The sequence below is a fragment of the Solanum tuberosum genome, unplaced genomic scaffold (genome assembly GCF_000226075.1).
Source record: "Solanum tuberosum cultivar DM 1-3 516 R44 unplaced genomic scaffold, SolTub_3.0 scf00173, whole genome shotgun sequence".
NCBI lineage: Eukaryota > Viridiplantae > Streptophyta > Magnoliopsida > Solanales > Solanaceae > Solanum > Solanum tuberosum.
Genome location: NW_006239104.1, coordinates 388,934 through 403,840, shown reverse-complemented (window position 1 = coordinate 403,840; position 14,907 = coordinate 388,934). Strand labels below are relative to the sequence as shown.

Genomic DNA, 14,907 nt, shown 5'->3' with positions numbered 1-14,907 from the left:
AAAAAGAAAAGATAATTGAGTGCTTGATATCATTAATACATTATTATTAATATAAAGCATTCAAATACATTAAGTGGTTATAGAATAAACAAAAATAAAACATATTTAATAATTAAAAATTGGGTGGTTAAAATTGAAAATCTCAAAAAATAAATTAATGACTAAAATTTAAATAATTAAAATTAAATTGTGAATTTTGTAATAAATAATACCGAATGAATTTTAGTAGCTCAATTGGTTGATTATATGAATTTTTACTTTTTTGTGAGAGTTCAATTTATTTATTTTAGTTTCACTATCTTCGAATTTATTTTAAAAATTAATTAATTTCATCTGACATATTACTTTAATTTTTCATCAAATAAATGATATATATATATATACCGTGGTGAATTCCAAAGTTTCATTCTATTAAAATAAAATTACACTAAGAATTGACAAGCAAAAAATGGAAATGCAAATAAGAAAGAAAAAAGTAAAAGAAAAGATTAAAATTGAAAGAGAAAAAGAAAGGAACACTATGGGTCCCAGAGTATACAAATGGCTATGTGTGCGTTGCACAGAATACTTTTTTTCTGATTTATCTACTTAATTACTTCATAGAAAACTTCAAAGTCGTCACAGTCCTTTTCATCCTCCCAAGTAAGTGCTCTAATTAATGGGGTCCTAATGACTTAATGCAAATTTGTCCTCTTTTGGTAGTAATTAATTAAACAACTTTTATGATTAAATTAATTAAACAACTTTTCTTGGTTATCTCAACCAACCAATCAGACTCTGTCTACGGACGCTAAATATGCTAATTAGTCTTCCCTAATATTTGCTTAAATCCGCGGTCCCCACCATGTCTTTTTAGTTTCATGGTACTGAGTTTATTAATTTAGATTTGCATCACAAAGTTCCATTATGAAGCGCTAGAGTGATTCTTTGCAAAGACGATTTCGTATTTAGAATAAAATACAAAATCTCTAATTAAGGATAAAGAGTAAAATGTTTACTACCTGAGACGACTTCATATTAAGGAGTTAAATTTGAAATATTTGATTAAAGATGAAGAAATACGTATCATTTCACCACAATATTCTAATGGTCCCCACCATGTTTTGTACCTAAACATTATTCTAATCTTATTTTAATCTTCAAAGATTTGTGTAAATACAAATTGGTTCCACCAAACTTTTTTATGCTGATTTCAAGCAAGTCCAAGGTTTTTTTTATTCTTTCAATATGATGACAATTCATAAACCAGCTGGCAGTGGACCTTGGGTTTGTGATTATTAAACAATTGCAAATTATTAAAGTATATTAATCAGGATTAGACTTCCAAACAATTACACAAATTATTTAAGCTTACTAATAAGGATTAGACTTCCATGTACTATATTCTCCACCAACAAATATAGTCACATATATAAAGAAAATTCTTATGGTACAACAAGGCACATCAACATATTAGATAATAAATAATTTTCGGTTTAAAAATTAATTAACAGATAATGATCCATCTCACCAAAGAGGTTTGACATCATTTCACTATTTATATTTTATACAACTTTTAGAATTTTAAATTATTCAAATAATAGTTAACTATTCACATTTTGAAATTTAATTAATTATATTTACTCTTATATAATACTACTACTATTGAGAAAATACCCGTCTTTTTTTTAAAAAAAAAGGACAAAAGGAGTAACTTATTAAGGAAACAAAGACACACAAAATTAAAAAATTAAAAATATATTGAGTTTAAATAATATTGATGTTTATAATATTGATTTAATTAAGAAGAATTGATATGATTGAAGTGCCTAGGTCTTGGCATGATTGTTCCAATAATCATTTGTTGATGAGCTATTATTAAACCTTTGATTAATAACTATAGAATCTTATGTTATTGTTAATGATCATTTTAAATTATTAACTCTACGACAAAAGTACATTTATTTATTTTAGTTATCTTAGTTGCTATTGGTAAAAGAGCTATTTTCATATGGTATTTTCACCCAATGGGCTATAATTTAAAATATTTTTTTGTTTAATAATCAATAATTTTTCTCTCTCTGATACATATTACTGTTTGCCATATAAAATAATAAATTTTAAAATAGAATAAGATAGAAAGGTATGTGTTTTCCTAGTACATGTTAGGGAAGAGGAAAAAAATATTATTTCGAAGCTAAGATAAGATACTACTAAATATTATTTCTCTTATAATGCACGAGTATTACTATTTTTAGTCCTTTTATTTAAGTAAAAAAAACATGCTAAGTCATTATTTAACTATCATCATTTTATTTTACTGCTTCACAGAAAGTTAAAAGTACTATGTCATTATCTCCATATTTATATATACAAATTAAAATAACAAATGTTACTAGTTAATTTTCAAATTACTTAAACTCATTCTTCATGTGCAAGATGACTATCACTCCTTTTTATAATTAATTTTTTTTAATGTAGAATATCAATTAGAATATATGGGGTCATTTGCACTTTTGTCTCTATTTAGTGTTGGTTTTTAATTTTTGTTTCTTTAAGGTAAATATTTTTCTCATTCAACATAAATTTATATTTTCGTATCATAATATCTCACAAGTTAAGTTATATCCTGTGCCTTTAAAGAGCTCTGCTAGGACTAAGTTTGATTTCTAAGAAAAATACTTTTAAATCTATCCTATTTGAAAGACAATAATTTTTCAATTAAATGATTAGAACATGAGTACATGACAATAGTAAAATAAATACTACTAGTTGTATTTTATGTAATGTAATTTATTTTCTCTTTGTTTAAAATTGTGGAAAAGGTAATTAATTAAGTTGGGCCGAGGTATACGTAGAGTGAGATGTCCAAGCCCAACCTTTATACTTGGGCTGGATTTTGGGCTTTCATTACCCCTTATTATTTTGAGCAGCATCTCAGCCCATAACTACTTTTTTTAGTGAAAAAAAGTGGACTAAACAGATATAGACATAAAAAATAATTGAAATAATTACAGAAATCCCACCTTTTAGTTTACTTATTACCATTATCCCCTATAAGTTTTACAAATCTCCAAAATCCCTCATTTTCGCCCATCAGTTAGTGTATCTCGCGCATCAGATTAGTGTATCATGTATAAATTCTACATCAGATTAGTGTATCATGTAAAAATATAATGTATCTTACTTAATGATTAATGTATCTCGCGCATCAGATTAATGTATCAGCGCTTATATTATTGTATCTCACGCATCAGATTAATGTATCAACGCTTATATTATTGTATCTGTTTGAGGGATTTCTGTAATTATAATCTTTTAAGGGATATATTGTAATTTTGCCTTAAAAGTATGTGATTTCTGTAATTTGTCCAAAATAATTTAATGTTTGCAATATTCTATAATTACTTTGAGAAGTATAGCTTCTTAAATTTTGATAAGAATAGTTACATTTTCCAAAAGGTTGAGATGTAGAGACACTTGTTTGGCCAACGTAGCTCAAAGATACTCATTAGAAGGTACAACTTTATTCACTTTGAGCTGTCAATCAATTTTGTTAGGAGATTCACAAGTTAATATACATTTATATTTATTTAATTTTCTAATACAAACACAAGGTCTACGAATAAGCTAGTGGATTCATCCGAACCTACAAAACCCCACCTAACTCTGCATTTGGATACAAGTTACTGGACTAAACCAGCACAATAGTATATATTGTCTTTTTGGTGAATGGTACAAATATTCTTTCTTAAATATTGCTGAAAATGTTTTGGCCAACTAAAGGCCCAACTTTCCATAACTTAAGAGCATACCAACATACAAGTCCAAGTATAGGCCTAATTATTGTTCAGAAATTAGTATAACTTAGGTAAATGATACAACTTCTAACTAATACATTATTAGGTAAAAATACAACTTGTACCAAATACGTAACTCATGATTAATTGGTTAGTATATATATCAGGCAATGGAAGCGCAAAAAAGAATAGGTAGCAGAAATAATGGCAGGGGAAAAGTTACTTATGCATATGAATGCAGGAAATGGAGAATGCAGTTATGCCAGTAGCTCCACTCTTCAGGTACGTATGAATTATCTTTTATGGCTAGATTACACATATTCCGTCCAATCAAACTTGTTTGGAATTGAGGCGTAATTGTTGTACTAACTAACTAAGTAATCAATACTCAATTCATGTTTCCTAATTTCCAGAGAAAGGTAATACAAGAGGCAAAACCTGTTTTAGAAGATGCCATCAACAAGATGTTCAATAATATTATTGGTGACTCGTCATGTTTTAATATGGCAGACTTGGGTTGCTCTTCAGGACTAAACACACTCTTCACAGTATCTAATATCATAAAGTTTGTACAAGTTTTATGCGAAGAAAAGAGTTGCAAAATGCCAGAGTTTCAAGCTTATCTGAATGATCTCCCTGATAATGACTTCAACGCTATTTTCAAATCGATTCCATCCTTCTATCCGAATCTCAAAGAAGCAAATTGTTTCGTATCAGGCATTCCTGGTTCCTTTTATGAGCGGCTATTTCCTAGCAAAAGCTTGCACTTGGTTCACTCATCTTATAGTATTCATTGGCTCTCTCAGGTATCATACCAACTCTTTCTAGTTCTGGTCTTTTGTCATATTTTACTAGATATACTGAAACAATATGTAGGCTCCAGAAAAGATTGAGAACAACAACAACATATACATAGCAAGGACAAGTCCTCCTCAAGTATTTGAAGCTTACTTGAATCAATTTGACAAAGATTTCTCAAGGTTTCTGCAATTACGCTCCGAGGAGATAGTAACTGGTGGACACATGGTTTTAACATTTATGGGAAGGAGCATTCCTGATCCCTATGGAAGTCACTGTGCCTCTCTGGATATTCTATCAAACTCACTCATTGATTTAATACATGAGGTTCACTTCGATCTACTAACATCTTGTTTTCTTAATGTAAAGAGTTTAACTTTTGTATACTGATCGATCGATAATGCATGCAGGGACTTATTGAACAGGCAAAACTAGACTCCTTTAATCTTCCTTTTTACACACCATACAAGGATGAAGTTGAAAAAAATGTTCAAATGGAAGGTTCATTTGATGTTGATACCGTAAAGTTTTTCAAAGTGAAGAATTGGGATGACAGGGACAATATTTGTTTCCATGCATATAGCAGTGGTGAACCATGAGAGCTATTTTCGAACAAATGCTTGTTAGCCATTTCCAATTTGGAGATAATTCCATTGTTGATTATTTGTTTGAGAGATTTGCCTACCATTTAATTTGGCTTCTCATTTGTTGGTTCAAAAAGATAACTTCTTTAACATTGGCATATCTTTGACAAAGAAATGACAAAAAGATACTTATAATTTCCTTGTGTTATTTTGCTTCATTCTTTAAAAATGAATTGTTCACTCTTACTTAATATTTTGATCAAAGTTTTATTCATAATGATGATGAGTATTTTTACTTAATTGTCAAAGTACTTAGACATTTCAATAAGTGATTTTTTCAAATAACCGAAGTAAAATCATTAATTCTTTTGATTATTAGTGCTACCTTGTTTTCAACAAATATCAAATATCTTAATGTTTATCTGCTTTGGATTTTGTGATATTTCAGCGAGGCTAAAAAATAGAAAACTTAAAATGATTTTGTTAACTTCTTCAGTTTCCTTGTTCGCGTTGAGGTAGATTTAAACCTTATCTAGCCAACTTATATATGATCAGATCCACCCATATTTGATCTGACCTACTCATATGCCATTAATATTATTACTATCCTTACTTTTCTTGAATCTCCTTCGTAGAAATTTTACCTCCGTCATTGTATCTTACAACTATCTTGTTAATTATATATTACAAAGGGATATCTTTCTATCATTTGATTTTAACAAATAACGCATCAAATTAAATTTCTTATCTTCTTACGCCATTTCAAAAGAGAGAAAGAACATGAACTTAATTAAAAATTATCCCTAGACCAGAAAAGAGGATCAAATCCCAACTTAATAAATATATCATTATTATATAAAAATAAATAAAAAAATCTCCCCTTCGTATCCCAATACAAGAAAAGGGAATCAAATCCCAACTTGATATGGGATCCAATCACAACTTAATAAATACTCCTTCGACTCTCCGTTGACCATTACTTATCACATTTAAATTTGACATACTTTTTAAAAATAATAATGATTGGCAAGATTATTTTATCATTCTATTCATATTAATTGATATTTATTGTATTAAATTTTGAAAAATGATTGGGAGATAAGTAATTAATATTAAGAGTAAAACATGAATTTTTTTTATCTTTTCTTGATATGTTAAAAATAATAAGTAAAAATCAAAATCTATTTTTGAAATAGTAAATAAAGGGAGGAAATCATTATCATCAACATTTTCTCTATATTTGCTTAATTCATTCCAATGCTAACAATCTGAAAGATGTAGCCGCAAAAATTAAACCAATCGGCAAAATCGACCAAATCAAATCGGAAAATAATTATATGGAGTAATAATTTGATTTTATTTGGTTTTGAATTAGATTTAATACAATGACAATCCCCCTTAAACTTGTCACTATTTAGATACTCAAACTATTACATGTTTCTTATAAGAACCTGAATATATAATAAAATATTTTTATTAGATATTTTTAGTTTAAATTTTGAAAAAAATTGTATGTATTTTCAAGTGTCTATTATTAATTAGGGAAAAAAGTCTGAAATATATCTAAACTTTGATCGAAATTGTTATAACAATACCGAACTTTAATTTGGAAATGACCTTTTACCCTCTACACTATTTAATAGTGTATTTTAAAGGTATATAAGTACCCACGTGGACATCATAAATATTGCATCATTATAAATAGTAACGTGTCCACGTGGGCACATATGTACCTTTAAAAATACACTATTAAATAGTGCAGGGGGTAAAAGGTACCTCCATAAAAGTTTGGTATCGTAACAACAATTTCGGTCAAAGTTAGAGTATTTTTCAGACCATTTTCCCTATTAATTAAGTTAATTAAAAAAATATGTTACCTCTTTTAATAGCAATAGTTTTTTTTTCCGCCTACATAACAATAGTTTTTTTTCAAAGTTAGGTTTTAATATTAAAAAAAAATGTTTAATTAGTGCTCCACGATTTCTGCTTTTTCTCAAATCTTGTACCTAATACATAACTCATGATTAATTGGTTAGTATATATATCAGGCAATGGAAGCGCAAAAAAGAATAGGTAGCAGAAATAATGGCAGGGGAAAAGTTACTTATGCATATGAATGCAGGAAATGGAGAATGCAGTTATGCCAGTAGCTCCACTCTTCAGGTACGTATGAATTATCTTTTATGGCTACATTACACATTCCGTCCAATCAAACTTGTTTGGAATTGAGGCATATAATTGTTGTACTAACTAAGTAATCAATTCATGTTTTTTCTGATTTCCAGAGAAAGGTAATACAAGAGGCAAAACCTGTTTTAGAAGATGCCATCAAGAAGATGTTCAATAATATAATTGGTGACTCGTCATGTTTTAATATGGCAGACTTGGGTTGCTCTTCAGGACTAAACACACTCTTCACAGTATCTAATATCATAAAGATTGTACAAGTTTTATGCGACGAAAAGAGTTGCAAAATGCCAGAGTTTCAAGCTTATCTGAATGATCTCCCTGATAATGACTTCAACGCTATTTTCAAATCGATTCCATCCTTCTATCCGAATCTCAAAGAAGCAAATTGTTTCGTATCAGGCATTCCTGGTTCCTTTTATGAGCGGCTATTTCCTAGCAAAAGCTTGCACTTGGTTCACTCATCTTATAGTATTCATTGGCTCTCTCAGGTATCATACCAACTCTTCCTAGTTCTGGTCTTTTGTCATATTTTACTAGATATACTGAAACAATATGTAGGCTCCAGAAAAGATTGAGAACAACAACAACATATACATAGCAAGGACAAGTCCTCCTCAAGTATTTGAAGCTTACTTGAATCAATTTGACAAAGATTTCTCAAGGTTTCTGCAATTACGCTCCGAGGAGATAGTAACTGGTGGACACATGGTTTTAACATTTATGGGAAGGAGCATTCCTGATCCCTATGGAAGTCACTGTGCCTCTCTGGATATTCTATCAAACTCACTCATTGATTTAATACATGAGGTTCACTTCGATCTACTAACATCTTGTTTTCTTAATGTAAATCGTTAAGAGAGTTTAACTTTTGTATACTGATCGATCGATAATGCATGCAGGGACTTATTGAACAGGCAAAACTAGACTCCTTTAATCTTCCTTTTTACACACCATACAAGGATGAAGTTGAAAAAATTGTTCAAATGGAAGGTTCATTTGATGTTGCTACCGTAAAGTTTTTCAAAGTGAATTGGGATGAGAGGGAGAATATTTGTTTCGATGCATATAGCAGTGGTAAACATATAGCAAGAACCATGAGAGCTGTTTTGGAACAAATGCTTGTTAGCCATTTCCAATTTGGAGATTCCATTGTTGATTATTTGTTTGAGAGATATGCCTACCATTTGACTTGTCATTTGTTGGTTCAAAAAGGCAACTTCTTCAACATTGTCATATCTTTAACAAACAAGAAATGAGACAACAAGATGTTGCACTTGCCAATAAAGTTAAGTACTACACTAAGTTGTTAATTAAAGATATTTATGTTTATGTTAATGTCAATTCTGTATACTTCTGAGAGGTAGGAAATATTCCAATATCTTTGAGGGAGTGAGAGTTTATTGAATAAATTTCATGAGATATTATGTTCTACATGTTTCTTTTTAACACTAATAACCTAAAAGTCATAAGTTGGTCACTCCTCAGTCCTCACTAATGATTTTGTGCAAGAAAAACTAATGCTCGACGTGAAGATGTTCAATAATATTATTGGTGAGATTCCCAAGTGTTTTAATATGGCAGACTTGGGTTGCTCTTCGGACCAAACACTCTTTTCACATATGTATTATATTAATTCAAAATTATTATTATTATTATTTGAAAGTTTAGTAATTTTTTTCCCACATATGTATCTATATTTCATATAAAAAATATAAAGGTCAATTAAACTCATTAATTATATGCTACAGTCTCCGTACGGCTAATTTTAATGTAGATACTTGATTTAATTTGTGAGAGAAGAAAATATAGATATATTGTGTTAGAGATTTCAAAAGAATGAAAGGAAAAAGAGATAATTAAAACGCAAGATAGGATATAAGGCATATTCATCACCCGTTGATGAACCCAATTCTAGAAAGAAAGAAAAAAACATGATAGACATTGGATTTGAAACTGCAATTTTATTTGTAAAGGTGCATCCTATAATTATTACCATAAAAGAGTTACAAGTTTGAATGATCACTCAACTATGGATAATTGGCCTATATAATCACTTGACTTTATTTCGTCTTTAACAAGTCACTTAACTTTGGTTACAATAATTGGTCAGTAATTATTGTATCATAGTATCTTGCATATACACTTTATAACATTTAACATGGTGAAGTGATACAAATTTTTAATATGATTTGTTAATTCTCAAGTTAATATTTTAGTTAAGATAAAGTATTTACTATCGTTTATGGTAAGAAACGCCTTACCCCAAAGTAGAATTTCCAAACATGAATCCTGATAAGTCGGGCTTGTACTAAACACAACATGACTAATTAATTAAACACTTAATTATTGAAATTCTTCATGTGTGACTAACTTTAGCGAATCATTCCAGAGATCATTAACAACAACATATCTATTAAAATTTCTTAAGTGGGGTCTGAATTCCAAAGGTCATCAAATACCTCAAATTATGTACCCCTAGAATTTGTAATAAAGTGCATAGAACAAGAACCGATCCATGATTTCACGTTTGAACAAGTTCAATATTAGCATTATGAAGCAAACAAATTCCTGTTTATACAAGTAATTAGCAGAAAATCTAAAATTATCTATCCTGATATAAGCCAGCAAAACATACAATAATTCTAGCTGAATTTTCTTCTTTATTTATTATCTAGTTACTAGTAATTATTATCTATTGGTTCATTTTTAAAAAAATAAAATTTCACGGTTACCTCTCCACTTTAGCATATAAAAATAATAATTTTATTTTCAAATATTAACTGATCATTTTCTAACGCCATTAAAATTATAGACCAATATTGATATATAGGTATAGTGATAAACTATATATAATTATATATTATGAAATAAAAATTGTATTTTCTTTAGTCTAGACACTCGAGATCAAGTAAACAAAAACATAAAACAGAAAAGGGCCAAAAATATTCCTGTACTATTCGAAAAGGTTTAAAAATACTCCTCATCCACCTATTGAGCTAAAAATATCCCTCAGTCAACCTTTTTGGTGAAATTGATCTTGAAATCGCTTAATAAGAAAAGGGGAGTAAGAAAAATAGGATATTAGGTTTAGGGGGAGAAGTGATAATTCAATCTTTTTTATTTCTGATGGATCTTTTAATTGAACTTGGATCAACAAATGTCAATATGGATCGCGTGGTGTAGGAGAAAGTTTGGTGGGTTGGAATTTAACTTTATCCAATAGAAAGACGCCATGTAATAATTAATACTCCCTCTGTCTCAATTTATGTGACTTACTTTCCTTTTTAGTCAGTCCAAAAAAGAATGACACATTTCTTTATTAAGTAACAATTTATCTATAAAATGTCTATTTTACCCTTAATGAAATGATTTACAGCCACACAAATTTTCATTATTCATTTTGGACCACAAGTTTTAAAAGTTTTCATTTCTTTCTTAAACTCCATGCCGAGTCAAACCACCTCACATAAAATGGGACAAAGGGAGTAATAATTAAAAAATATAAGGTTGTTAATTTAAAGGGCAATAGTGGACCAAAAAGGTTGACTGAGGATATTTTTAACCTAATAGGTGGATGATTGATATTTTTAAACCTTTTCGAATAGTACATGAATATTTTTAGCCCTTTTCCAAAAATAAAAACATGAACACAAAAAACAGAGAAGAAAGAAGTACAATATCTTTCACCCCAAATTCCATTAATTGAATCACAAAATCATAATGAAATTCAAAGCTGAGTTTATATTGTTTGTTAAAATCCTCTCTCACACTTGGCAGGATCCTAAACCTCAAACATTATATCTGATATACAAGTCAAACACAACAACTAAAAGGATTCAACTGAGTGTTCTTACATTTTGGAGTATGCAACCCCGGACCTGTTTGAATGGTAATTGGATTTGGTGTAATTACATTATTTGATCTGTTTGATGATCATGTAATTACTTGGTGAGCAGATAATTACGTGTAATTGACACCTTCTTTTAATTTCTATTTTTTATTTATATCATTTAAAATTCTTGTTTTATTTTTATTAATCTAAAAATTTCAAAAAGTTTATTTTTATTGCATATTATTTGCATTTCATTTCTTTCTCATTCTCAACCTTTACTTCATATGTTTCTATGCACTTTTTCGTACTATCTATTTTTATGTCATTGTTATTTATTTCATTAGCATTATGTTTATTAATTAATATATTTTTAAAAGACAATATATATCTTAAATATTTAATTTAATAACATCAATAAAGTTTCTTGTTTGTCTAAATAAATTTTAAATAATTAACTTGTAGTTAAAAAATTTGATATAATATTATGATGATAATTGTGCATCCAAACAGTACATATGTAATTACAGTGTAGTAAACAAACATGTAAGTGTAATTACTAAAATGTGTAATTATTAGGCTGCTAATTACTATCATAATAATTACCCAATTCCAATTACAAAGTGGTTTACCAAACAGACCTATGTGAATTTGGGGTGAAAGATAGATTGGGTTAATATTAAAACGAGTAAATTTTAGGTTTAGCAAACATAAAAATCATATTTGTATGTTATAACTATAGTTTGTATAATTGTGCTCCATAGCAAACTTTATGTTTGCTATTGCTATTAATCTGTATATTTCGGTATACATATACATAAAAATCTGTATTTGTATATTTCGGTATATAAACAAAATTACTACATATATACAACACATATGTATACCGAATGGGTCGATTTGTATATTTCGGTATACAAATGGGTCCTGAAATTAATTTTTATACAACACATATGTATACCGAATGGGTCCATTTGTATATTCGGTATACAAATGGGTCTTGCAATTAATTTTTAAACAACACATATGTATACCAAATGGGTCTATTTGTATATTTCAGTATACAAATGGGATGGCAAAAAACATTGAGTGTTTGCTGTGAATTACAAATAAAAGAAACTATGACTATAACATTTAATTTGAATGAATAGTTTGCTATTTCATACAATTTTCCCTATTAAAAATGGGTTACTGGGTGGTGGGTTTTTTTTTCCGTTACTTTAGATAAGTTGGATGATAATATTGGATTTAAAAATTTACATGGACCAATAAAATGAAGTCACTTGGTTCATTAAATGACTCATCAATTGTCATGCCTTTAAAAAAAGACTCAAATTTCAAATGGCAATTTTATTTTTAATAATAAAAATAAAGTTACCAAATTTTAGATGAATACCCAAAAATCAAAACTGAATATTGTAGAAATACCAGAATTTAACACATAAACCCCCAGTAAGAAAAAGACAGAGAAGTAACCATTTTTTGAACAACAACAACACTAAATTCAAATTCAAGATTACAACGCTAAAGTCACATTCATCCATAATTGTATTCAGAGCATGAAGAATACGTATAGAAACAGCAGAGTATATATGTTGCGTAGCGTCCACGAAACATCGATCAAGAAATGGATGACACGCCCTAGGTTGCTCTTCACGACCCCGACAAAATCACTATTTTGGTATTCACGTAAAAAATTATGTACGTAATACAACGCAAAAAACTACTATAAGGAATTTTTGTAAAAGATAAAAGTTTGGTGTAAAATTTCAATTTTTAAAAGATCCCAAATAATGAGATTTGACCCAAATACTAGAAAAAACTAGTATTTGAAAATTTGAGATATTTGCCAAATAATAGTAACAAATTGTATGAACAAATACTATTTGCCAAATTTTTCTCTAAATATTAGTTCTTGAGAAATCTATGGCCAAACGGGTCCATAGTTTTATTACATACATTTAAGGCTATTCAAAAAACGTGCTCAGTTGGGTGGTATAAATGGACGAAATTAGCCTCGTTGCTGCAGCAATAAATTGGCAGTGGTCAAAGCTTTTCTTTGTGAGTGTGCAAATTCCCAAAGAAACAACATGGCTCAAAGCTCTTGTAACAATGGCGGAACTGATCAGGTACAATCCTATTCTCCTCTCATCACACAACTTTTACACTCCACTTGTTATTCTGAACTCGGTAAAATATTAAAAAAACATCTAACTGTTTTATTTTTTCATTTGTCAGGTTTTGGTGGGGGAGAGAACAAATGTTAGAACATTTATATTAAATAGGCCTAACCAGTTGAATGCACTTTCTTATTAAATGGTATGACAGCATATAATACTACTGCTTTCTTTATTTTTTGTATTTTTGATTGACTTCATCATTCTCTGTCTTATGCATATTGCTCTTATTTTGTTTGTTCAGTTATCTCAACTGTTGGAACTTCTTCATGCCAGTGAAACAAATTCAAAGGTGAAGATTATAATATTGAAGGTAGGAGGATCCTCATCTGTTCAAATTGGGAAATCTCATTTCTTCTATTGTGTTCTGTAATGCATCAATATGCTATCAATCTATGTTGCTCGAATTCTTCAAAACTGTCAACGGACACCTGTCAAAAGTAGTGCGACGTTGAAAGTGAAGAGTACATGTTACTCCTTTTATATTCTAGGATTATGCACTTTTTTACATGTTACTCCTTTTCTTGTTTCAATATTTCCAGGGAAATGGTGATGTTACATCTATTGTTCATAATATTTGCCAGAAGGGTAGGTAGTCAACTATATATTATTGGTTATACCTTGGTAAACACAATCTTCAGTATTTGTAGATCATGATATTATTAGCTACCCCGGAGTTTGCAACTATTTTGAAGACAAGATTATTCCCTTGTTTGATCCTTGAGGACAAGGATCTTTTATTAGGAGGCTGTACTGATACACAATTAAAGAGTTAGAGTTAGATTTAGCCCTTCCGGAAAGTAGTTAATTCTGTTAGGCAGCTACAGTGCTAATCCTGAACCGTAATTCGATCCTCGAATTCATTGAGAATTCCTGCAATCGAGTGACAAAGAGACAGATAAAGAAGTGTGTACTCACTACTGTTGTGCCGTAATAATCCTAACCTTTAGAAAAATCACTTTTTGAAATGTTCTAAGTATAAAACAATTTGAGAAAAATACTTAGAAAAGAGTCGCCACTTAATTTTTTAAAGAAATTAAGAAAACTTATAATTTTCAAAGATTTAAATAGAAAAAATCATTTGAAAATACCAAAGGAGGGTTCGGGGTTCAATTTACACTTCGAGAAGGGTTTAAGCATTCGAAGTGTCCGCTAACATGCGGTTGACCTGCGACTTGACTAAAATATATTTGACTATTTTTTAGGAAAATAATGATTTAACATAAAAAATAATAACTTACAATATTTGATTAACTTTGAGAAAATAATTAAATAAATGACGCATTATTTCATTTTTATTTTTTAGAGGAAGGGATCCAAAAAATGAAACATTTGAATTAGATTGCAAGTGATTAGAATATTAAATAAACTAGACTAATTAGAATTTATTTAATTTATTTTTGAAATAATAATTTAAACCAATTTAATAATTAAAGCATGAAAATCATTTTTTATTAATTGACTAACCTTTTTGAGAAGATGACTAAGTAAAAAAAAAACATTTTTTAAAGCTTACTTGAGAAAAAAAAAATACTTTAACCTTTAAATCA

At 29.1% G+C, this 14,907-nt stretch overlaps 2 protein-coding genes and 1 long non-coding RNA gene across 3 annotated transcripts; all 3 read left to right on the top strand.

The window, feature by feature from the left end:
* Positions 1 to 3,983: 3,983 nt before the first annotated feature.
* Positions 3,984 to 5,270, top strand: LOC102599293 (benzoate carboxyl methyltransferase-like). Its single transcript, XM_006354614.2, has 4 exons — positions 3,984 to 4,061; positions 4,193 to 4,585; positions 4,656 to 4,904; positions 4,988 to 5,270. The coding sequence occupies exons 1-4, from the start codon at positions 3,984 to 3,986 to the stop codon at positions 5,174 to 5,176; spliced, it is 909 nt and encodes a 302-aa protein (XP_006354676.1). The 3' UTR covers positions 5,177 to 5,270.
* A 1,976-nt stretch (positions 5,271 to 7,246) lies between these two features.
* Positions 7,247 to 8,618, top strand: LOC102598971 (benzoate carboxyl methyltransferase-like). Its single transcript, XM_006354613.2, has 4 exons — positions 7,247 to 7,324; positions 7,447 to 7,839; positions 7,910 to 8,158; positions 8,251 to 8,618. The coding sequence occupies exons 1-4, from the start codon at positions 7,247 to 7,249 to the stop codon at positions 8,605 to 8,607; spliced, it is 1,077 nt and encodes a 358-aa protein (XP_006354675.2). The 3' UTR covers positions 8,608 to 8,618.
* Positions 8,619 to 13,253: 4,635 nt separating this feature from the next.
* LOC107061918 (uncharacterized) lies at positions 13,254 to 13,676 on the top strand. The gene is made up of 3 exons (XR_001474313.1): positions 13,254 to 13,309; positions 13,419 to 13,499; positions 13,602 to 13,676. It is a non-coding gene; the product is annotated as an uncharacterized lncRNA (long non-coding RNA).
* The last annotated feature ends 1,231 nt before the right edge of the window (positions 13,677 to 14,907 follow it).

What these genes read in the sequence shown, in the direction of transcription:
- LOC102598971 (XM_006354613.2), top strand. Translation starts at nt 7,247, where the DNA reads ATGGCAGGGGAAAAGTTACTTATGCATATGAATGCAGGAAATGGAGAA. An exon ending in GTATTCATTGGCTCTCTCAG is followed by an intron (nt 7,840 to 7,909) that starts GTATCATACCAA and finishes AACAATATGTAG; the next exon opens with GCTCCAGAAAAGATTGAGAA. An exon ending in TCATTGATTTAATACATGAG is followed by an intron (nt 8,159 to 8,250) that starts GTTCACTTCGAT and finishes TAATGCATGCAG; the next exon opens with GGACTTATTGAACAGGCAAA.
- LOC102599293 (XM_006354614.2), top strand. Translation starts at nt 3,984, where the DNA reads ATGGCAGGGGAAAAGTTACTTATGCATATGAATGCAGGAAATGGAGAA. An exon ending in CCAGTAGCTCCACTCTTCAG is followed by an intron (nt 4,062 to 4,192) that starts GTACGTATGAAT and finishes CCTAATTTCCAG; the next exon opens with AGAAAGGTAATACAAGAGGC. An exon ending in GTATTCATTGGCTCTCTCAG is followed by an intron (nt 4,586 to 4,655) that starts GTATCATACCAA and finishes AACAATATGTAG; the next exon opens with GCTCCAGAAAAGATTGAGAA.